Here is a 26,302-nt window from a genome sequence, read left to right as displayed (position 1 = left end):
AGAGTCGTGGTCATCAAAGGTCACAGAAGCAAAACCTCTCTTTTTGCCACTGCCTCGGTCAGTCATGATCTCAATCACTTCAATTTTCCCATACTGTTCAAAATAATCTCTTAGATGATGTTCTTCAGTGTCTTCTTTAATGCCACCGACAAAAATCTTTTTCACAGTTAAGTGGGCACCGGGTCTTTGAGAATCTTCTCGGGAGACAGCCCTCTTTGGTTCCACGACTCTTCCGGCCACCTCGAGCGGCCGGGCCTTCCTGGCCCGTCCGCCTCCTCCACGGTGGCGTAGGTGAGAACCCAAAGCCTCTGGAGCACTTGGTGTTGGGGTCTCTCATTACCATACAGTCCATAAGCGTCCCCCATTGCTCAAAATGGGTCCTCAGACTCTCATTGGTTGTTTCGAAGCTCAAACCTCCGATGAAGAGCTTCCACAGCTGCTCGGGCTCTTTGGGAGACTCTGACTTAGACGTGACCGCGGTGGGAGGGGAGACTTTAACGATGCTTATTCGGGGCAGAAAGGAGTAATCTAACGAACGTATCTGCATTAGTAATTTTCTTCATGATTCATTTTAAGTAATGCATCTTAATAAGAGTATCACAGAAGTGGTGCTTTGTTCTGATTATATTTTATCAGATGATGGACCATGTTAAATTTTGCTATCACTGTTAGTGTTCACTTTGATTAACTGATTAAGTTGATATATTCTAGGATTTATCTATATACATACACACATTTGCATAAATACACACATGTTTATATTCATATGTATACTAATTTACATCTCTATCTTTACTTCTCTCTGAAAACTATGAGTCATACTAATATCTCTGATACCATAGGTTTATTCTAGTTTCTGAGTTTTCGTATTTTAACTTCCTCATCTGACAGTAAGAAACCTGGCTCCCTATATCATTAAAATAATGATTTATTTGATCAATATGTAATAGTTCTCCCTGTCTGCAGTCACTGGCCACTCTCTCTCCTGCACAAATGCCCTAGAGTCCCTCCTATTTAGACTCTGACAGATCATGCCCAGATGCCCCCAGGTGGACACTCTCCTCACCCTTCTCTGGTTCTAATACTCCACACCAGCTGTCTCCCTATAGGAACATCCTCTAGCTGTAATATCCTGTGTGTGCTGTGTATATACCCCTTCTCCCCAGATGTCCTTCTCATCTGGTCTGGTCTACCACGCTCCCATAGCCATCCCAGCATGGATGCCCATCTTGTGTTGCCTGATTGAATGGCTTTAAAACTGCATTTGCAGGAAGGAAATGGAAGGAAAGGGAACAGAAAGAAGAAACTGGATCCTATTTTTATGCCATAAATTTCAAACTTTTTTCGAGTATCTAACAAATAATTTAAATCTGGATCTAAAGTCATCAAGTTTATTTTTGTCAATCAAAAAAGAAAATAAAGGGCACTTGGATGGCTCAGTCAAACATCTGACTCTTGATTTCAGCTCAGTTCATTACCTCAGTGTCTTGAGATCGAGCCCCACATAGGGCTTCATGCTCAGCGGTGAGTCTGCCTGAGAATTCTCCCTCTTCTTCTCTCTTTGCCCCTCCCCCCACTCTCTGTCACAAATAAATAAATAAAATCTTTAATATAAGCAAATAAATAAATAATGTCTCTCCTTGTGACATGACTACATACATACATGTGACATGTACACATGTAAGTTCACGTGTATAGATGTAAATACAACCTTTTTTTGAGATTGAGTCTTTCAGTTGAATTCTATGTCTTTGAAAAGGGTGAGGTTTTAATACAACATTATGTTAAAATTTTCTTGGAATTATTTTTATGAAATCTTGGGCTATTTTTTGTTGGTTTCTCTGTTTGTTTGCTTGAGATTTGCCTTGTGAATAGTTTTTCCCTAGTATGAATAGCAATAATCTAATTGCCAAGGCTTTGCGATGTACTTTGCCATTTTGCCTTTATCTATATCTGAATTTGAAAGGCATGTTCTACTTCTTCAAGGGACATCTAAAAGAAAACATACCACTGAAAACATCTGCAAGTACTGTCATTTACTTTTCGGGCCAATGATGGCTAATGTAATGAACAATTTAAAGGCACAATTTGCCATATGGATGCTAAAGCAATTCTTTGCTCTGCTGCTAAACATAGCAGTGTATTAGATGGATGTAACAGCTTTTGCACTGGCACTGAAAAGTAGCAGATTGGCCAAAGACTGCTAAACAGGTGCTCTCTGTAATGGCAATAGAATATCTCGTCTTCTCTGAGCTTCATTCTCTGTAAAATTTTTGAGTATACATATTAATAGCTAAGGTAGAAAGATTACTCTAAGATTGCTGCTCTGATTTGCCATAGACCAGAAGCTTAAATTATAAATATAAGGCTTGATAAACATTATGGTACTGTATCCACTTCCTTCTTTGTAATCCATCTCCACTGTCACTGCCTTGGTCAAGGCCATCCTATCTCCCACCTAGACTAAAACAATAAATTCATGTGTTCTCTGTCTCTAAGCTTTTGCCATCTATAACAACTCGCTGTGTTGTGTTGATTCACTATACAACCATGATTAGAAATCTGTAATGGCTCCCTCATCATCACAAAGTGAATTCCAAGTACTTTGTATCACATCAAAGACATTCCATGTTATAGCCCAAGACTACCTTTAAAAACATGACTTTCACTTTCAAGTTGCTTTACACTTTTAGAATGTTTAAAAAAATTTTTTAAATAAAATTATATCTATACATATATATGTATATATGTACATATATATATGTATACACACACACATATATACATAAACACATATTTAAAGGGCATGTCTACTCTATTTTTGAAATTTGGAATTAAGGTTTAGTGCCTGAATTCATTCACCTTTCTTTCTGCTGAAGAAGAGAATATACACATAAGTAGTCAAATGGGAACTGTATGGCACTTTTGTGTATTCTAATAATCAGGCAAAGAACACATGTGACAACCAATGGAATGAACCAAAGGCTTATACCTCAGTGACTTACTGTACTGCTACATGAAATTTAGACTCTGATACCAGACTGGCTTTCTGCCATTAGGAGGAGCTTTTTGCATTGGTTTGGAGGCATATTGAAGAGGCAAGGGCTGTGAGTCTATTTCCTATATTATAAAACATATTCCCAATTAGAAGTAGACTTCAATTAGCCACTCCTCCTATGACCCTTTGTTCTTCTATGGAAATGCATTATTTTCCTTATTTTACTCATTGACCTTGGATGCAAGCCTCTGATCAACTTGGGATGCCAGAGCATTTTAGAGAGAAGGCAAATTCCTCAGAGGAGCCTTCCACCGAACTTAATACTGCTACTTTCAGAATCTTCCTGGAATCATTAGGAAGTGCCATGAAGCCCAAGAGACACTGAAATGTATCCAAACAAATAGCACTCACTTCAGGCTCCCAAAGCCTATACTGAATTTCCACTTTCATTCTATTTTCACCACCACCATGTAAAATTATAAAGTAATAATTAAATTTAAAGGGTGAGATGAAAAAACATAATAAAAAATGCCTCATTTTTTATTCAATGTCCACAAAGAAATTAAAGTCCCTAAAATAAAGCCCCTGCCTCTTGCTAAATTAAAATAAGAAAAATCAACTGCCCACCCCCCTCATTGTTTTATTAATTCCAATTTCACCCAATGAGTTCACAGTCAGATGAAGCAGGCAGTTTTATAGTGACAACAATATACTGGGCCATGTTTCCCAACATGGATGCACTTCCATCAACATTTTATCGAAAGATGATTTTTTTTGAAAGATGAATTAACCCAAATACCAATGTCCTTGTGTTTTTCCTTTTCCAAAGGCTGTGTGTCAATAGAGTGCAGAAGAATTTGTCTCAAGCTAAGCAATATTCCCTATATTCATATTACTGTTAGCAGCAAAAGAAAATAGCAAAGTTTGAGCATTCTTTAGAAAACAATAACTTTGAAAATATGAATGATTGATTTTAGCTTTTCAAAATTGCCAGATACTTGTACATATTTTAGGGTTCAGTACTTTAGACTTATATTAAGTCAAAGGAATCTAACAGTTAATTGTGACTTAATACTTCTCTTGTAATGGGATAAAATAATCAGGATGTAAGATTCATGCTTTCTTCTCTGTCACATATTGATGTATAAGACACCCTTATTGTCTTAAAGATTTTAAACATTTGTAAATATTTAGAAATAAGAAAGAAATATTTTTTAAAAATCTGTCTACTAGTAGTCAAATAATTATAGCACCTCTTGGATTCAGGACTTTCATGAGATTTTCTTGTTCTTTAATGTCCATCCTTCATATTTAAAATAATTTATTTTCTATTTCTGTTTAATTTTACATTCTACGCATCTTGATGGTCAATAGATTTTGGGCTCTTTCTAACTGTGCAGCATTTACTTGTTTTATTAGCATTGTTATCAAACTTATAATAGGCCAGTCTCTAATCAAAATTAATGGCCTTGCATCTTCAAGGCCTAACTCTAAGTTCTGACTCTTCCCTATTTCTTCACTTCTAAGAAAATCTTTCATTTTTAGCCCTATAGTATAATGGGCACAGAGGTTCCTACTCTGAAGTTCGTTAGGCCAGTGGTTTCCAGCATTGTTGTACATCTGAATCACCTGGGGAACTTTTACAAATATTGGTGTTTTGGTTCCATGCCATATCATCTAGGTTAAAATCAGGTACAGATTTATTTTAAAGATTATTTCAATGTGCATAGAATTCATTGGCTTATGGATCATGAGCTTCATTTTTGAATAATTTTGTTGTTTTTCCCCCTGTCATATTCAAGCAAGACAAATGGAAATGAGAAAATGAGTACAAAAGCAAAGATGAAAATTGTGCACCAGCAATCAAGAAAATGAAAATTGAAACCACAAATAATTTTCAACTATTCTAACTAATGAGGCATTGTTATGTTTTTATTTTTTTAATTTATTTTTAAATATTGGCACAAATATTTTTTATCTTTACAAAGGATTGAGAATTAGAATGGCTTTGTATATTTTTAATAGCAATACAAAAAATAAAAAAAATAATGAGAAATATCTTTAAAATTCAGAAAAAAAACCTTTCAGCCTAAAATTGTATACCAAAATTAGGTGTTAATTGAGAGGATGTTTAAACAAATTGTGAACAAGCAAATTCTCCAAAGCTTCATATCCATATGCACCATTTCTCCAAAAATTACTAAAGTACATGCTCTACTAAAATGAAGAAATAGGGGTGCCTGGGTGGCTCATTCAGTAATGAATGATCCGAGGGTCTCAAGATGGAACGTCACGTTGGGCTTTCTGCTCAGTGGGGAGTCTGCCTCTCCCTCTCCCTCTGTGTGCCTGTTCTCTCACTCACTCTCAAATAAATAAATAAAATCTTTAAAAAAATACAATGAAGAATTAAACGAAGAAAAACGAAAATATGCGGGCCAAGAAAGGAGATCCCACCAAAGAGAAGATAGAAGTAATCCCCAGTATAATGATCATGTGAGATCATAAGATCACTGCTAGGTTCCAAAACAAAAAAGTCTCATTTTGGAGTAAATGCAAAGGACAATAAAGCTAATAAAATATGTGATGAATCTGACATTGAAACATAATTTAGACATTTTAGAACTTGTGGGTAAGTTAATGATACATATGGAGGAAACTATGTAAAATACGTAAAGCAATTATCAACCTCCAGAAAATGTTTTTCAGGACAGGAAAAGTAGTCATAATTTATTGTATGACTTAGTTGGAGGTATTATTCACCTTGTCATGATATAAAATGTATATACGAATCTAACAACATGACAATGCAACAGTATCTGTGTCCTAGGAGGACAGAAAAAAAAGGTTTATGTTAATAGGGATGGTGATAATGTTTGATAGAAAGCTAAATCCTCTTCTGCTGTGGAGGCATCCAAAACTGGAGCACTTAAGAGTAGCAAAATAAACTCATTATTTAAAGAAAATTAGGTAAATCCCCAAAGAATCCATTAAATAAATTGAAGGGATTATCTCTAGTGAGCAGGGACATAGAGATACAGGGCAAGGGGCTGCTATCTTAGATAAGGTTTTTGTGTGTGGCATTATCTATTAGGTGAGTTTAACTCATAGAGTTATTTTAATCCCTACCACACACTATTTCAGCTTCATAACAAAGTCAGTAGCCAGATAATGGAATCCTTTGGATGTAATGTTATGTGAAGATCGTGGGACAACCTGATATGATGGGGAAAAAGAATGATTCCTAGAATCAGACTGGTGATTCAAATTCTAAATGTACTATTTATTAGCACCTTATGTCATCCTCTCTGAGCTTTAATTCACTATTTTTAAAATGGTAATATTACCCACTGTCAATGTGATATGGGTTAAATGGTATCTATGAATCTGCACAACACCTGGTAATGAGAAGTACTCACCAATTTATAAGATCTTATTCCTTCTACTCTGCTAAGTAATAATCTCATTGGGTCTTCTTTAATTTGGTGTACACAGTTTTAAATATTTAGTAAAGGAGTGAATAAATGGATCTCATAAAAACAAAATTTGTTGGTTTTATGATGAATGCTAAATCAGGCACTTATAGGGACTTCTGGAATGGTGGAGCAATGTTCTCTGTAAATTCACTCCTCCAAAAAAAAAGCAACAGAAATACTGGAAAAATGGTCAAAATGAACCTTAAAAGGCTCTGAAAAGCTTGTAACACACTAAGGAATGTGTAATTAACAAACCAATAGGCTTCTCTAGAAACAGAGTATTTAAATAGGTTCCACTCCTGAGCTCTTGGTAGCCTTGAAAACCAGAAGCCTCTCAACCACAGAAGCTGTACAGTCCAGGAGCCCAGCATGTATCAAAGGCCGGCCCCTCAGAAAGTCCATCTCCACAGCTATGTTACTTTAACCTGGCCTACTCCTTAGAGGAGTCCCAGTCAGAGGGCTTATCATTATTGGGCAATGACTGGGAACTCTCCCAGTAGGGCAATCCTATCCTTGGGCATTTGTTGAAAATGATTACAAGAAAAGGTTTAACACTGCAGCTGCCTAAGGCTGGGATACCAGTTGGGCAAACAAGAGCCTGAACAAAAATTTTTAAAAGATCTGAAGAATGAGATGCTCGTAGGCAGCTTTGAAAAGCTCTAATATCCTCTTGTAGATCTAGAGAGTACACACAAGTGTAAGGCTGTGTCCCTGCCTAGGAAAGACCTGGGAGGTCCCCAACCTCTCACCTCTGGCTGACCTCAAACCCTGTGCAAGAAAGGAAGTGAAGGTAAAGGCCTGAACACTAAAGGCATCCCTCCAAACAAACATGAAGTCCCTGGCAAAGGGTGGAAGATGTATTGACTCAGGGCAATAAGGTAATCTGACCAATCACTAGTTGACCACTAAGGTCACTGAGCAGAGACCTCAGTGGCTGCACACCATAGGGAAATGCAGACATTTTTTAGGTAAAGTGATTATTTAGTGTGATTAGTGACGTACCTGGATAAGTCACTAAATAGCAAAGAACACCAGCAAAGAACACCAGCAGAGACCATTTGTGGGATGCAAGTGGAGGTCTGGTTTCCAGAGTTGCCACATTGTATTATCTAATGTATCCAGTTTTTAACCTCACAAAAATTATGTGACAAAAAATATGCAGCAAAATAGGGCCCATAAATAAGGGGGGGAAAAAAATAGAAACAGCCTGAAGGTGTTCAGATGTTAGATTTACCAAATCAGGCATTTACAAAGTTACTAGAGATATCAAATCAAGGAAACTGAGACTAAATGAGATTAATGACTTGCATAAGGGCCAGCATCAGTGTTCAAAGGAGACTATGAATTTGTGATTTCCAATTCAGATTATTCACAGAATCGGGGCATATACAAATATAAACATACATATTTTCTTTTTTAAAAAATAATTAAAATAAAAAATTAATAATGAAAAGCATGGAATTATTTGAAAATAAAGAGCCCTTATGTTTTCATCTCTCTTTCAGGTCCTCCTGTTAATGTCACATGCAACATATTCATAAACAGCTTTGGCTCCATCGCTGAGACAACAATGGTAGGCATGTTTACTTTGTAACAAGTTTCACACTAAAGTCATTTGTAATTACATGAATGACAAATTTTCTGCTGTGTTATGTAATTTAAAGCCAAAATTAATATAATGAGATTTTTAAAAATAAAATTAATGGTATAATTAAATTATAATCAACTGCGAATAATAATGTTTCATTTGGTGATGGTATATTAGAGAAATAAATATAAGTGAAAACAAGATTGATTTTTCCCATTTTGGTATTTAAATATTACCTCAAATTAAAACTAAAATTTTACCATATAACTTATTTCTTTTCTATGCTTTTTAATAACCAGACATAAACATAGGAGTAAATAATTTCATGTTCAATAATTCTGTATATTTATAATATGTTTATAATATTATTTTAAGTATTTTATTTTGTTTCTTTTCCAAATGAATATAATATTTGCTAAAATATCATAAGTATTTTGTGAATTGTGGTATATGCCTTACTTTACTGAAATTCATTGAACAGAGACTTCATTACTATGTAATCGAGAACATTTTATATAATGAAGTTATTAAGGCCGAAAAATTATCATTACAGAGCAAATTTATTCTAATTTGAATTTTATAGCTTTCTCTAAAGATCATGTTGTGTCTCTACTTTGCACTGCAGCCTTTATTGTGCATTTTAGCTGAAATAAAATGCAGAGATAGACTCATGAATCACTGGATATCTGTAAAATCAGCTAGCAGGCAACTTTTTTTTTTTTTAAATTGAAACTGTATGGTGGTTCTTAAATTACCTAGAATTATACTCCATTCCTAAATTTAGCGAGTATAATTTGCATTAATTTTCAAAGTTGATTTTAGCTAAAATAGGATGTAAAATACTTAAAGATTTATTAGCTTCCAAAACCATTATTAAGTAGAGAGCTATGTTATTGTACATACCTCAGAACGACTTGATAGAAAATTTTCTAAGGAAAAAATAATCTAATATGTAAATTATTATGGGTGGATGTAGAGATGTGCATGTGCGTACAGGATCTATCTCAATAGGAAGAGACTTAGGCATCTTTTTTTTTTAATTCTCTTTTTCTCATGTATGCAATATTTAGTCACTTAGTGGCATCTTTGTGGTTTTATCAAACTCAATATAATACAATTATAGTAAAAACATCAGTGAAGAAGAACTGAGCTCACATATTTGCATTATATAGAATTATCTTAAATACAGTGTATAAATTAATATGAATGTGTGGGCAGCCCTTGTGGCTCGGCGGTTTGGCGCCACATTCAGCCCAGGGCGTGATCCTGGAGTCCCGGGATCGAGTTCCGCGTGGGGCTCCCTGCCTGGAGCCTGCTTCTCCCTCTGCCTGTGTCTCTACCTCTCTCTCTCTCTCTCTCTCTTCCTACCTATCTCTCATTAATAAGTAAATTTTAGAAAAATCCTTAAAAAAATAATATGAATGTGTGTGTTTGTGTAAACACAGAGAAAATGCAAATAATTTGCTTACATAAGCATAGTGTTGTTCTGGTGCAATTCTGATTCCAAAATGACTATAATGCTGTTTTAGACTCTGATGTATTCTAGATTCTCATTGAATATCTGGCTGTGATTTATATCCTGCATTTGTACTATTGGGGAGAAAAATTTTCTTCTACCCTCAAGATTCTCTTGGCTGGTTTAAGAATTAAATTGACATGAGACAGGTAACAGAAGAAAATCAAATTTAATAACATACATCAGAAGAATTCACATAAACAGAAAAGATTCCAAAGACAGGCAAGATGCGGTACATAGGTCATGCTGAACAGAAGGGGAGAGAAGTCTGGGACCTCAAACTAAGGAAAGCAATTTACAGGAAGATGAAAAAGAGTAAATGTTTGGTAAACAAATGTTTGCTGGCCAACTCAGAAACAGTGGGATATTGAGAGGACTTTGATCAAACAGGCCTTGCTGGTTCCTACCTATCTACCCGTCCTACTTCATATTATAACTATAGTTAACTATGGTGCTAGCTCCCTTCCTGGAACAGGTCCTCTATCTAAATCCTTTTAAGCAGTTAGTAAAAGAAAAACTTCTTGAGTTTTCTGTTTCTTAAAAATAATCAACCTAAAACAATCCATATGCCAAAGAGACACATTTTGGGGTGGAAAATTTTTTCCTCTACCATACATTCCTAGTCCGAATTGTGTTTAAAGATGAAAGAATCTCTGTTGGCTTTTTTCTACTTAGACTTTTCAAATTGTATTTCGAGCTCTGGTAACTTTCTCATTTGAATAGCTGCTATACACACTGTAAAATCTTGAAAACCTAAAAATATGTTTATACTTTCTCTTTAGCAAGATCTCTTTCACAAAATACTTTGGGCAGCAATAGTTGGAAAGATTTACAGCCTTACTTATCTTTCTGGGGTGAAGGAAGAGTCTTGGGAAAAAAGAGAAGACGTCACCAAATTTCCTTCTCATTAAAACCAGAAAGATTGTCAGGTTCCGGAAGGTCTTTGCTTTTTATAATGTAATTCATCAGTCTACTGCTAAATGGTTGTGGCGCACTATATAGAGGATGACTTCACCAGCTAAAATTTCTTACCTTTATGGAATGCCTGGATGACTCAGTGGTTGAGCCTCTGCCTTAGGCTCAGGGTGTGATCCCGGTCCCCAGATTGAGTTCTCTGGATGGAGGGAACTCCCTATTGGGTTCTCTGGATGGAGCCTGCCTCTCCCTCTGCCTGTGTCTTTGCCTCTCTGTGTGTGTCTTTCATGAATAAATAAAATAAAATCTTTTTAAAAAATTAAATTTCTTACCTTTAATAATTTTAGATTCCCTTTATTTTGTGTAACATTAATATTATTAAAATAATCTTACACAAAAAGATTGCAGAATATTGCAAATATACTCTTGCAGTGACTCTTCTTGGTTTAATTTCCCTTCTCTAACATAGGAATTCTTTCCATCTATATATATTCTATCATAATGTATTTTTCTGGAAATCATTTTTAGCATCTATCATCTTCCTCTTCAGAATCAGGCAACATCAATGAACATTAATCAGGCATCTCAGAGGTTAAGTATTATAAAATTTACTATGTCTATGTTGGTTATCTTTCTTTTTAGTCTTCTAAACTTTTAAACAGGTGATATTATTTCTATGCATATAGTCAGATTTAATATTTAAAAGAATTTTAATGATATCATATAGAAGAGCTGCAATATGGTGTCCATGTGCATAGGAATGGAGAGAATTAAGACTTACTGTTATATTTATATCTTAAGATTCATAGAATATTTTCCTACAACTTGTTTAGATTGGTATATTTTATTCAGTTTCTGCCATCACAGCTCTGCAACTAAACTTTGTCTTGTTATTGTAGTTGCTATAATATTGTTCAAATTAATTTATTTATATAAAACCATTTATATATATTTAAAAATATTTACACTTCTTATACTAATATAGTTTATTTTTGTTTTTTTTACAACACAAATAGCCTAATTCAACTATGACAATGTATTAAAATTGTGAGGATGGAATTTCAAATTACCTATAATCATTAATGGATGTTGTTGCACCTGAGATCTCATATCTAAAATAAATCCAAATAATTCTCCCAATCTTTGCTTAACAAAGACCTTAACTGTCTTCAATGTCTGTTTACTGACCAAATAATTAAGCTCCCACTGCTGGTCTAGTTTCTCACCATTGTATCTCTCCTCTTTTTTAAATTCATCTTTAGTTCCATTTGAGATAATTATTTGATTCTTGAGAAAATCTCTCTAGTAGATATTCTATATATTTACCCATTTGTTTTAAAAAATAAGTTATTCAAAATTTTAATGTATTTTGCATTTTCTTCTTGCACGAATTTTTTTTTTTTTTTTTTAATATTTTTGTGTGTTGGGGCACCTGGGTCTCTTGGTTGGTTAAGAGTTTAACTTTTGATTTCAGCTCAAATCATGATCTCAGGGTCCTGGGATCAAGCTCCTGGCATCATCAGGCTCCATGCTTAGCAGGGAGTGTGCTTGGAATTCTTTCTCTTTCTGCCACTCCTCCATTTGTGCTCTTTCTCCCCTCCTCTCTCACATAAATAAATAAATCTTTTAAAAAAATTATATGTGCATCTTTCCAATAACATAAATTCTAATTTATTTTTAACTGTGGAACTTGTTATTCCCCAATATTTATTTGTCTAATTAACCTAATATAGTTCCAACCATTCTCATTTGAGTACAATTTTATTATTCTTGACACATAATGGTGAATGCTTTTCTATAAATATCCTGAAATTTTTAAACTTCCCTATTTGTTTTACATTTGAGTTATGTGTCATATATAATGAGATTCTCTAAGGACATGTTCAGCCTCCATTATTCCAAGTTCACATTCTTAGGCAGTGATTTAACAACTATTGGAAGCCACAGTTCTTTAAAAAAATTTTTTTAATTAAAGATAAAAGTGGTTTACCATCATTAGAGTCATTCTTGTTCTCCTTTTGTGATATGACCTTGGTAAGGGAGGTATGTCTGTCCTACCTTCTAAACATGTGGTAATGAAAGAGGTTCATGATTGTTTTTATTGCTTCTATGAAGGAAGCTCAAGATCACATTAACGTGACTCTTGAAAAACCTGTTATGAGTTGTGGATAAGGCTTAAATGCTAGGATGAAAGCATTTGTAAGTTGGACTTTAAAAAAAAAAACAAACATATCTGAATGTAGTAATTTGGGTGTGTATGTATAGCACTTTCTCAAACTGAATATACTAGCTTAACCTCCTATCTTCAGAAAACAGATGGCTCTCCATCTTGTTACACATATGTTAGAGTTAGAGAAGTACTCGGCTATCTGCCTTAAGTCAATATTTACTCATTGAACCATTACTTTTCACTAGTGCTGAAAGAATAAATTGTTCTTACAAAATAAAAACAAAAAAGGTTGGATAGTTTTGATATAATAGGTTTTCAGGTGTTTGTAGACAGAAATATATGGGAGGTTTGGGTAAGAGCATCTGAAGATCTGCTGTGATCTCACAGAATTGTCAAACTGTACATTTTCTTTATTTTTCACATAAATGATGGGTTCACATTTTAGTTGCACAATAATCATGCATATGTAGATGCTACTTTGAATCATTGGATGATTATAATCTCCGAAGAAATCCAAAACTAGTATACCATAAAAGATTTACAGTGTCCATTACAGATTCTTAATGGAAAATCCTACACATTCTTTTTTTTGAAGTATATCTTAGTTGTTTTAATCAAATAGAGTTATTACCTATGCAAAATACACTTTGCATAGAAAAGTAACACTAATGTGCCTATCATCTTAACAAAGTAAACATCAAAAATAAATTGAAGCTGACCATATACTCTTGCCCCAGACACTGTTTCCCTACTTTCCAAAAGAAGCTTTTTCCCTGAATTTGATATTAAGACATAAATTCCATTCTACAATCATGAAAACATGAATAAAATGGTCATACTGTAGTGTCCACATGTAATTTGATTTTTGGGCTCAAATTTATGTTTTTTGAGATAAGCCTTAGGCTCTTCCATTCATTTTCATTTCAGGAAGTATTCCATATTGTATTTGTATTGTATTTATCCATTCTACATTTGATGGACATTTTGATTGTTTTTAATGTTTTTACCACTATGAAAACCCTGGATTGAAAATTGTTGCACATTTTCTTCTACTATGCATATGCAGAATATTCTATAGGATATATACCCAGGAGTGGAATTATTTGGTCAAAGGCTGTATTCTCAGAAGTGAAATTATTTGGCTCAAATATTACTAAATTGTGCTCCAAAGTGGCCATTCTGTCTTAAACACCTGCTATTAATTTTATGAGATTTTTTATTGTTTTACATCTCCCACAGCTAATGTTTACTCACTTTGGATATAATTTCTGTTATTACCTACTTCCTTGATTAAATAGTGTGGTTACGTGTTTTTCTTGATTTCTTTTTTTTTTTTTTTTTTTGTCATTCTGGTGTCCTTGGTGCAAAATGACTTTTATATCTTTTGTACATTTATGCTTGTTTGTTTTTATAATGTATACACCAACATACACTACACACACACATATATTATTCTGAAGATGAATGCTCAGTTACATGCATTTGAAATACCAATTTTGCTTTTTTTTCAGTGTATTCATGATGTCTTTTGATGTATAAATTATTTCATTTTAATTTACAAAATCTACCCTTGTTTTACTCATTGGTTTGTGCTTCATTGTCTGAAGAAATCCTTCTCTCATCTAAGTTCATAAAGACATTTTCTTCTAAAAGCATTTTTGATTTTCCTATTTAGGTTTTAGTTCACCTGGAATTTTGTGTTGTGGTATATTTATATATGATGCGCAGTAGGCATTTACTTTTATTTATTTCACAATAGAATAATTACTTCTACAAATCTGCAATTGTACCTCTTTCATATGTAATTATATACATATATACCTATATATTATATAATATATATTATATTATATATATTAAATGAATCTGTTTCAAAATTCTTAATTTTGTGCCAATGGTCAATCTTTCTATGCCTGCACCAATATTATAGTTTTATTTAATGTAGTTTTAAATTGGATTTGATATTTAATAGGACATCTTTCCTAATACACAGTTTATTCTTTTTCAAAGTATTCTTGACTCTTCTTGGAAGTTTGTTTTTTCGTATCATTTTTGTATTATCTTGTCAAGTTCCACAAAATAAACTTGAATATATGGACGAGTGTTGAGAGAATGGTCACCTTAAAATATTGAGTTTCCCATCCATGAATATATCTCTTCTTTATTGAAATATTGTTTACTATTATTCAACAGACACACAATCTCTCATGAATTTCTTGCATATATTTTAATGTTAATTTCTCCTTTATTTTAAAAATATATATTTTTAAATTGCAACATTTTAGTCATATTTTCTAAATCTTTATTGCTGGTATGTTGGAATATGATTGTTTTATACATTGTTTTAATATGCTTTCATTTTAGTCCTAAGATTTTCTAGTTCCTTCATGCAATCATTTTATCTGTGAATAATATATTAATTTATTCCTCCTGGTCCTTATATACTGTCCATGTTTTACTCATCTTGCTGTTTTAGCAAAAACAGTATTGAGTGAAATATATATTGTTCCTGGCTTTAAAGGGGAAATTTATAGTATTTCTAAAATAAATGTTTGCTTCAGTTTGGTATAGATCTCCTTTACCAGAGTTAGGGCCCTCTTTCTACAGAACACAGAAATCATTAAATACAAAACAATCCCCAAAACAAGTAGTAAGTCTTCTAATCCATGAGCTAGTATATCAATTTATTTATCTTCTTCCGTTATTCTCAGTTACATTTTTCAGAGCTTGTCATATATTTTATTTGTTCCCAAGTGTTGATGTATGGTCATAAATATTACATTTTTTAATTTTTAAAAATAGTTTTATCTTAGAGTAGTTTCAGATCTACAGACGAATTGCAGAGATAGCATAGAGTTCCCCCATACCTCCTTCCCAGTGTCCTCTATTATTAACATCTTGAATTAATATATTTGTCACAGCTAATGAACAAGTGTTTGACACATTATTATTAACTGAAATATATATATATTTTTAGTATTTACTTATTACTTCTAATGTCTTTTACTGTCCCAGGACTGATCCAGGATACTACATTATATTTAGGTGTCCTATCTCCTTATACTTTCCTTGTATTTTATGGCCTTAACAATTTTGAATATGGGTCAGGTACTTTGTAGAATGTCTCTCAATTGACTTTTTTTAATGAGTAGACTGGAATCATGTAATTTGGGAAGGAAGACCATGGAGGTAAAGTGCCATTCTCCTTACTTTATATCAAGGGTATGTACTATCACTTAGGACAGTATGCACTCTCATTAATAATGACTTGTCAGACTTCACCACTGTAATATTAATCCTTTTTTCACCTCTGTTGAAAAGCAGTGTACAGACCTTACTTAAGGATAGGGGAGGATTATTCTCCATGCCCTTGCAAGGATCATGTCTGCATATTATTTGGCATTCTTCTATATAGAACATTTATCTACTCTTCCCCATTTAAATATTTGTCCGATGATTTATTTATACCAGTATGGATTCATAGATATTTATTTTACACTTTGGGTTGTAATTCAGTACTATATTATCTATGATGTTCAAGTCATTACAGTTTTGGCCATTGGGTGCCCATTCAGTTGAGTCCTGTGTCCTTTCCACATATTCCCATAGTTCTGTTTTTGGAGCACTTTCTTGCATCCTGCCACTTAAAGATGTTCCAGACTCATCTTGTATATTCCCTGCTCCAGCCCTAGAATCAGCAATTTCTCCAAGGATCCCTGGTCCCTTTTATTGGAGAACAGTATTAGAAACCCAGATCTGGTTACTAGGTATGGTCATTGCTAACACAGTGTCATTGTTTCTGTGCCCTCCCAGCAGACAGAGCTTGGAAATGTGTGTGTGTGCAAATGTTATAATTTAAATTATATTTCCCAATTGTTTCTATGAACATGTAGACAGACAATTATATCTTGGAATATTAACATACATCCTAAGAACTTGATAACTTAGGTAGTTCTAGTAGTAGTTTGCCAATTTCTTTGTATTTTCTATGAAGATGTCCATACAAACGGTTAAGACATTTGTACATCTTCTTTTCCAGTATTCATGCTTTAAATCTCTCTTTCTTTTCTTCCCTTTTTCCCTCTTATTTTATTGTACTGGTTCACAAGTCCTGTACAATGATAAATAAAATGGATGGAGAATTACCACCTTTGTCTTTTTTTCTGATGTCTGTGAGAAAGCATGCAATATTTTGCAATTAAGAATGGTGTTAACTGTAGATTTCTCTTAAGTGCTCTTTATCAGATTGAGGAAGTTTTTTCCATTACTTGTACACTGAGGTTTTTTTTTTAAATCATGAATAGGCATTAAATTTTACTCAATGCTATCTCAGCATTCATGGAAATGATTGACTTCTCCATCATTCTGTTAGTATTATGGATTATATTTAATCAATCAAGTATATATTGATTTTCAAATATAAAATCATCTTTGCAGTTCTGGTATAAACTCCAATTGATCATAATATATTCATCTTTTTATATATTGCTGATTATTTAATTATCTGATATGGTTTAGGATTTTTGTTTCTATGTTCATTTTGGATTATTTAACTATAATTTTCTCTTCTTGCATTGTCAAGAGCAGTGTCTGGTATTAGTATTATACTATTTTCAAAAAATTAGTTGGGAAATATTCATTCTTCCTCTACTCTGTAAGATAATTTGTGTAAAATTGTCATCATTTCTTAAATAAGTATGATAAAATTTTGTAGTAATGCCATCTATGCTGGCCATTCTACTTGGGGAATGATTAAAATTATAGATTCCATTCTTGAACAGATAGAAGACTAGTCACTTTTTCTGTAGTGTACACTTAGCAAAAGTTTTTGTTTTTTATGAAATTTGTCCATTTCCCTAAACATTTCAAATTATTGACATAAAGTTATTTATAATACCATAGCACTTCATCTGAGGGGATCTTATTAATGCCTCCATTTTCAATCCTTTCATTAAAAATTTTGTTTTAGCTCCCTTTCTTCTTAGTTTATATATGGATTTCCTTTATCTGCTAGGAATTTTTGCTGCTTTCTGAACCTATAATTAATGTTAATCTTTTAAGAATAATAATACTCAAATTTTATCTTTCCATCTGTTCTTTCTGTAAAATCTATTACACTGAATATTCAGCACCTCATTCTCTCCATCAGAATTTCTATCTCTTTCCGTTTCTGTGATGTACATTCCTTATATTTAGGAATTATCATTGGTAAATTATTGGAAATCCACAAAAATCCCCCCAAAGCTGCACTTTCCTATCAGTCCATTTTAGACTCCTTCATAGCAAATACCTCAATTCATTCATGCACTATGATGGTGGCAAATTTTTCTTATACTGCTTTATTTGACTTTAAGGATGGCATTTAATTCCTTGTGTTGATTCAATTTAGACTTCATTTACATCCTATTGTTTTATTCAATTTAAAGTGCTCTTTATCCTTTTATTTTTTTAAAAGATTTTCTTTATTTATTTATTCATGAGAGACAGAGAGAGAGAGAGAGAGAGAGAGAGAGAGAGATACAGGCAGAGGGAGAAGCAGGCTCCATGCAGGGAGCCTGAAGTGGGACTCCATCCCGGGTCTCCAGGGTCAGACCCTGGGCTGAAAGAGGCACTAAACCGCTGAGCCACCCAGGCTGCCCAGCTCTTTATCTTTTTAATATTTTGTTTAAATCCACAGACATTTTTTAAAGAATTTTTTTATTATAGGCTCCATAGAACATCAGTCTACTCTGCAATATTCATTATTATGCCATTAACAACTAGGATAATTCTTAGCACAAAGTAACTCTTGAATATCTATTGTTGAATATATTTATACATGTATTCTAGCTAACAGAGAATATTTTTTTCCAAAAAGAAAACTTTGCTACTATGTCCTTGTCATAGCATATAAACACTTTGTTATTTATACTGCTTTGCAATATGATCTCTTTTTTTAAGATTTGTATTTATTTGATATATATATAGAGAGAGTGTGTGTGTGTGTGTGTGTGTGCATGCACAAATGCTTGCCTACAAGTGCACAGGAGTGAGGGGAGGGGCAGAGAGAGAGGGAGAGGGAGAAGCAGACTCCCCACAGAACCAGACATGGGGCTTGATCTGAGGACCCTGCAATCATGACCTGAGCAGAAATCAGATGCTAAGCTGATGGAGCCATCCAGGCTCCCCAATATAACCTATTTTTGCAGTTCTGGTCCTGGTCACTGTTTTAAATTGGTGCTACAGTCTCTTAAATATGAGCTAAGTGATTAAGTGTACAATGAAGCTACTGTTCGCTAATTTTGCTAAAATAAATGTAGCTTTTTAAAATTTTTTTTTAATTTTTATTTATTTGTGATAGTCACAGAGAGAGAGAATGAGGCAGAGACACAGGCAGAGGGAGAAGCAGGCTCCATGCACCGGGAGCCCGATGTGGGATTCGATCCCGGGTCTCCAGGATTGCGCCCTGGGCCAAAGGCAGGCGCCAAACCGCTGCGCCACCCAGGGATCCCTAGCTTTTTTATTAAAAAAATTTCCTTGCAATTTTATCTTTCCTCAAAAAGCATTTGCTTTTTCAGAAAAGAAACAATTTCATTAAAACATTAAAATTTTATATGGGGGAGCCTGAGTGGCTCAGTTATTAAGCATATGACTTGATTTTGGCTCAGGTCATGATTTCAACTTTGTGAGATCAAGTCCCATGATGCTCCCTGTGATGAGCCCGGAGCCTGCTTAAGATTCTCTCTCCTCTACCTCTGCCCTTACCCTTACCTCACTGAAGAGCACAGATACGGACATACACATGCACTCTCTCTTTTGCTCAATTAAAAAAAAAATTGTATGGAGAGTTTTCTATGATAAATTAGAGCTCCTACCATTTGTGCTTATGGTAATCAAGAATAATTTTTAAAAATTTAAAACATCAAGATGCAAATATTTCAGATATCAACTAGGTTTAACAATATTTTTAAAATGACAATTAGAAGGCAATGTGTGTAATTTGAAGGAAAGTCCATTTTTTCTTTTGGTAAACTTTTCCAAAACTGAGTTATTGGTCCTTTGTATCTATTGTCAAAGACTAAAGTTCTTGTAAAGATTCATTTAATGAATGTCATAATAGTATTCAATGACTATTCCTATGTAAATCATATTTCTAGATTTAATAATATTAATGTAGCATATGATTAGATGGACGCTATTTCATTTCCTTTTAGGATAGCCTGAAAGCATCCTGCTATCCATTTAACATTAATATTATGTCTGTTAACATCTTATCCTATCTTATTTTTCCTACTTTGAGTAATGGGTAAAGCCTAACCAAATATAGCAATGGCATTAGTCTGAAAGATTTTTAATTTCAAGCATGAGTAACCAGTGAGTGGCAGCATGAATGTGTTCTGAACCATCATTTATAAGAATGAATTGGAAATAGGGCATATTTATAGAAAACATTGCAGAAAGAGAAGTATGCATGAAGGTTACACATCCTGGTGACCCCATCTGAAATTCAAATAAATCTCTGCCCGATGTAGTCATTCACAGGACCATCCTTACATTCACAGCAATGTGATTTGCTGATCCTGTTTGCTGATCCTGTTCACACAGGTAAAGTTTCTCATAAAGAATATCACAAAGAATACAATTGCCTAATTATGCTGCACTGTTGTTAAAACAAACATGATATTTACAAGTATATTTCCAATTCTATGGGGGGAAGTGCCAAAGAAACTAATAACCACAGAAAGAAAGCTTACGTGAAGGGAGTTGTCAGGCACACACTTCAATTTCTTTCTTTTATTGGACCACACATTTTTGTAGAATTTTGTAGAATTTTCTGTTACTCTGGCTAGCATATTGAAAGGTTAATTGTATTTTGTTTCTGCATTTTAAATATTTGGGTTAAGTAAAAATGAGGAAGATTATAGGGGTAAATATAGTGTCACTTAATTTAAGTCTCCTCTCAGCCTAGTAAAGCTAATTTATAATGGAAAGTGACTATTATCTGCACGTGGTCCTCTCTAGAGTACAATGTTGTATAGAATTCACCTGCTACCAGAGCAGTTAGGCACTTGTTGGCCACCTCACATGGCATAGAAAAGATCTGATTCTCATGAACAGTTCACAGCAATGGTATTCATCTTCAAGGTATTTATTATCATGTACCTTTTTCTAAGAGAATTTGATTTTCTAAAAGAATACACTCCAAAATGTCATTTCAACCTCTAAAGATAAAATGGGCATCGAGATAGGGAATTGTGTTCTCTAAGATGATTGGCACTAGTCATAATTTGTTACTTAGTCATGAATTTAGCATGTCAATTAATGTTAAGTACTTGGCAATCAATTTAAATTGCAAATAGCTTTTCAGCTGTGATGCTGAATCTCTGACAGATGAATGAGTTAAAGTTAGCACTGACACTCTCTAGACCAGTTAGATGACACGTTTCAATTGCTGTGATGAAACTAGCAGCCTATCTACAAAACAAGCCAACTATGCCTCACAAGGGCTCAAACAAGCCAGACGACAGGGACCTGGGGCTGTGCCACAAGTGCCCTGTCAAATAGAACAGATGTAGGCATCTAGTTAAGCAGTTTGAGTTGTTTAGGGAGTCAGTTGGGAAATGGAAAACTTCTACATAACAATGACGGTGTGTGTGTGTGTATCAAATGAGTTTAATAGTTCAAGATTTGGTTTTAAATATATAAGGAAAGTAATTTTATCCTCCATCTCAAAAAAGAAGACCTGAAATAACAAACTATTTGTTCAATGGGAGAGCATGAAGGCATATAGATTTATTATATATATATTATATATATATTAAAATAAATATTATATATTTTATATAATATATATTCATATATATTTGAATATATATATGTTCGTAATAAATCTATGATCTGTATCATCTTTTAAAAATTCTCCTTAGTAGTTTCTTGGAATGTTGCCAATACTCTAGAAACTAGCTAAAGCATAGGACAAATAATCCTTTCATAAAGGTACATTAAGAAGCTTAATTAACAAAAATGAGCTTGTAACATATATCAACATGAAGTAGATAGACTGCAAATATTCACGGATTAGTCTTGGGCAACCTTCATCTAAAACCCAATCAATTATCTCTTAGATGATAATGAAGTCTTATTTTTCCCCTTAGGGTAAGTTTGGGAGTGCTTTCTCCTCCATTACGTTTCCAGCCCTACTAGGACTCTTCTTTCTACAGATTTTTGGAATTAGTGAAGAATCCTCTCTACATTTCCCTATCTGAACTCTCATCTTGCTCTCTCCCACTGAGGGAGAGTTGCCTCCATACCTTAATGGTGTTAGGAGGTTATGTATCACTTCCAGACCTCCAGGAAGCCTCTGGCCTGGCACATGACTCTTCCTCCGAGGTAGTAAGAAAAGGGTTGATCCCTCTGAGCTAATGGGATGAAATTTAACCCCACTAAATTTAGCTACTAAAATGGTTAAAAATTCTGATTCTAGGTATATTTTACTCTTTATCATATTTTAACTTGCTTTAAAGATAATTTTATTCCTCACTCATGTGCTATAAAATTAAATATGATGAATCAAAATATGACAGCTGATCAAAAAAGAAATGAATAAGCTCTGCTTCACATTTTTTTCTTTAGTTTTCTGTAAGGTAATGTTCCTCAGCCATTTTTCCCCCCATATGCCTCCCAAATGAGCCTTTTTAGGCACTGATTTCCCTAATTGCCCTCCTTATGAAATTTTCATACTTCAGATATACCATGTATCTGTTTATATACTCTATGCATATCTCTGAATTATGTGTAAAAGGAGTAATATTCTTTTGTAATTTACCAAGAACCAAGTTTTACTCCCTCGAGATGACTATTGTTGCTGAGAATGTGTACTTCAAAGTATATATTTACAGGGGTATTCAGGAGTCCAGTTGTGCAAGGCTAATATTTTTATCCTCGTTGCTTGGTAGCATACATAACAACAGGAGAAAATGGGACAAAAGCGCTGTGCATTCTGAGGGGGAAGGGATACATTTTTATGCCCTTAGCTATTTGCAAAACTCGTAATTCATATGAACTGGAGTCCAAGCTATATTCTTTGTCTTATTAATGTGTTCATTTCTTTTTTAGATGTTATTTTCAAACTTTATAGGCATGCCTCCATATAAACACACACACACACACACACGCACACACACACACACACACACACATCCCTAGACTAATTGTAAATACATTCAGATTTGTTTCAGATTTATTTTCCATGTCTGACATGAGGGCCAGATTTGTTTCCTTTTTATGTTTTGCTTTTACTCATATAACTGTCATTGCATCATATCTCTCACTATTTAATAAAATTGATCTGAAAATATTTCCCACATAGTGCATTCCTCAAGCTCTGTTCCAGTGGCAACAAATCTTTGCAAGATACCCAAGGTACATATGATATTACTGTCATGGCTATGGCAGAAGAAGTTTTTATTAAGGTATAATTTACTCAAAAATAGAAGAAACTGTCTTAGACTTCTGAGGGGAAAGTTCTTCATGAGGCATTTTTAAAGAATTGCCTGAAAATTTCCGTAAGTACTTGAAGGTCAATTCCTCTATTAGTTAAGCTTCCAACAGAGCGATGCCCAGACCCCAGATACCAGGCCTCTATCCTGCTCTTCCTCCCACGTCCATTAACCAGGATGTGCTTTGGGAGTTATTTTTTCAAAAACTTATTGCTGGTTGCAGATGTCATGTTTCACATACCATTGTATTTTCCTGCATAGCACTTGAAGTAAAACATTCTGGGGCATTCTTTTCTCACCTATGATGCATCTCCCACTTTCTCTCTCCCTCCTTAATTTGTCCACCTTGATGCTCTAAAACATTGTTAAAATTTCTTAGGGTTTATCTCCTATTCTCTGGCTCTTATAAGGATATCTGTTATTTTCTACTCACCTATTTACTCTAGCAGCATGATATTGTCAATATAGTACACCATCGGGATGTCTTGTGATGTGGGATGATCAGTGTTCCTCCTAGACTTGATGGCAACTGGGCTGCAGAGATGGATCTACCCCTTCTTTGCAAAACAGCAAAGATATTTCTACCAGATAAAAGCTAATGCTTCTGATGTCCTCTGCTTAAAAATTTAGAAGTGTATTTAACACATTAGTTATAAACCAGGTGCCAATGGTTCTATTGGTTTACTCCAACAAAGAGAGTATATACATGGAAACAACAGCTCAAATTGTAGTAATCAGCTGGATAAAGTTAAGAAAATCCATTGTAGTTTCCCAAGATTAAAGTATCTTCTGCGTAGGCCAAAAAAGGAAAGTTAAATGGGAGTATTAAAGAAATCACTACTCCATATCATGTAAGTCACTTGAAAGAGTCATTAATTTCTTTGGCTCCCTCAGGATCCACCACTGCTCATCACTAACTCTATTGGGAAGAAAAAGGCTTTAGCGAATTCCATGTGGGTCTTTCCACCTACAAAATTCTTGCTCCACAGGTCCAAGAGATTATATAAGAATTCTGCAGTTGGCTATATATATACCTATATATATGCCATTCACTTAGGAAAGGAGAAAATAAAACAATGGATTTACAGAAACATTGGAACCAATGTCAGATAAACTCTTATCAAAATTCCATTATTATCTGCCTCTCATACCCTGTTACTCTGACCAGTTGACAAGAGTAGAATTTTGTATGCCTAGGAACTGGAATTAACTCAGAACAATGGTCCAGTGTTCTCAGAAACATTGTTCCTCATAGCTCCTGTTCCTCAACATACAGTCAAAATAAATTGCTGTGGGTCTCTGTAGGAAGAATCATGGCACGCATTTGTGATGTTCAACTCCAGAGGAGTTTGAATCTGTGAACTCATTCATGTTTTCTAATTTAATGAAGTTTTGTGCCTTTCCTGGTAACTCAAATAAATCCTGTTTGTCAGTGCTCAAGTTATTTATTCAGAACAAGTAGAATCTTCCTTAATGAACTACCTCTATATTTCAAGTCTTATTAATCAACCATTTATAATCAAAGATCACTAGGATATTCACATGTTCTGAATACCCACTTCAACTCTCCTCCAGTTTTGCAATCATGTCTATTTTGCCTTGGGGATTAAGTAAATAATGCTAAGTGATATCTGTCACTCTGACAATTTTCATTACTTATTGAAATCTGGGAGCACATTTCAGTGGCAATATTTCTAGCTTAAGAGGACAGCTATCATAGTGCTGTTTTAAAAATGTCCCTTCCTTTACCAGCGTATTTTTCTTTTCTTTTTTTTTTTTTAATTCATGGAGACACACACAGAGAAAGAGAGAGAGAGAGAGAGTCAGAGGCAGAGACACAGGCAGAGGGAGAAACAGGCTCCACGCAGGGAGCCCGATGTGGGACTCAATCCCGGGTCTCCAGGATCACACCCTGGGCTGCAGGCAGCACTAAACCGCGCCACCAGGGCTGCCCACCAGCATATTTTTCAAAGCCCTGATAAATGGGTCCTCTTGGGGTACATAGCTGTGGGGAATGAATGAATTAGTCACACATTTAAAATCCATTTCTATATCTCTTATTTCCTAAGTCTTTGAATATCTTCTTCTATAATTGACTAACACATGTATGAGTATATCAACTTTATCAGCATAGGTCACTGCTGTCTCCAGCCTTCTGTTAACCAAATGAGCAAATAATTAGAACCACTCTTAGCTCTCTAACACACTGAATCCAGAATCTCTATTGATACACCCTTATCAATAAATTTAGTCTCTCCTAAAAGTTTATTTCAACACTCCATGGTCTAATACTCTCAGAATCTATTACCCCATGTAAGTATTTATGCACATATAAACTAGATATAATTGACTTCCTGGCTGCTGTTAGAGATCTAATCTTAGGTACAGGTGCAAGAGCGATGATGCTTGCTAGAGATGGAATAAAATGAGAATAAGCATATCCCTCGTCACACTGGAGATGAGGAACTGCTCTGCAAACACAGGGGCAGTAGAGTTTTGTTGCTCAGGAGCTTTCCAAATCCTCCCATTTTTTACCATTCTAATAGTTGAAGTTTCCTTCTTTCTGATCAAAGTCCTAACATTGCAAGAGTATGAATATAATGTGCTTTCTGGTTGAATAACCCACAGATTCATCATTTGCATCCGATTCTCAGCCATAGAGTCCTTTACCATAAAGATATAGAAGATAAGATAGTCTTTGAGGAAAACCATGAAAAAAATCCCTGTTCTCCAGTCATGCCTTAACCCAAGAATTTAAATTTCTGGGCTGGATACTTGTTCTTTGAACTCACAATTAGAAGCAAACATCCCACTTCTCATTTCTTGAGTCCTTCAGGCCTGAGGCATTATATTTTGCTATGGCTTTTAACACTTGGTCTGCAAAATCATACACTTCATTTTGGATGGTCATAGGTAAAAATTTCAGTTAATTTTACCACTGATTTCCATGTGTTCTCTCCTTACAGGGGTTGAAATATGCCTGGCCTTCAAATAAAAACAGGCCAATAAATAGTCCATGGTTTCCATTCCTGTAACTTACCTCTGGTGACAAATACTAATCTAGTTGGTGTTCAGCAGCTATAGCAGAAACCACTTCACACACACACACACACACACACACACACATAAATAAAAGGACTCAACATTGGGAATTAGACATGCAT

The 26,302-nt window shown here is 34.3% G+C and overlaps 1 protein-coding gene across 7 annotated transcripts in view; it reads left to right on the top strand.

Annotated features, from left to right (window-relative positions):
- Positions 1-26,302, top strand: part of GLRA3 (glycine receptor alpha 3) — a 207,014-nt gene that overhangs the window by 46,215 nt on the left and 134,497 nt on the right. For all 7 annotated transcript variants that reach the window (XM_072796036.1, XM_072796037.1, XM_072796031.1 and 4 more), the window contains one exon: positions 7,977-8,044. In XM_072796036.1, coding sequence (XP_072652137.1) covers positions 7,977-8,044 — 68 coding nt within the window. The remainder of the gene's footprint in view (positions 1-7,976; positions 8,045-26,302) is intronic.

Source organism: Canis lupus, chromosome 24 (assembly GCF_048164855.1).
Source record: "Canis lupus baileyi chromosome 24, mCanLup2.hap1, whole genome shotgun sequence".
Lineage (NCBI taxonomy): Eukaryota > Metazoa > Chordata > Mammalia > Carnivora > Canidae > Canis > Canis lupus.
The sequence above is the reverse complement of the archived record's forward strand: the minus strand, read 5'-3'. Positions and strand labels throughout refer to the sequence as shown.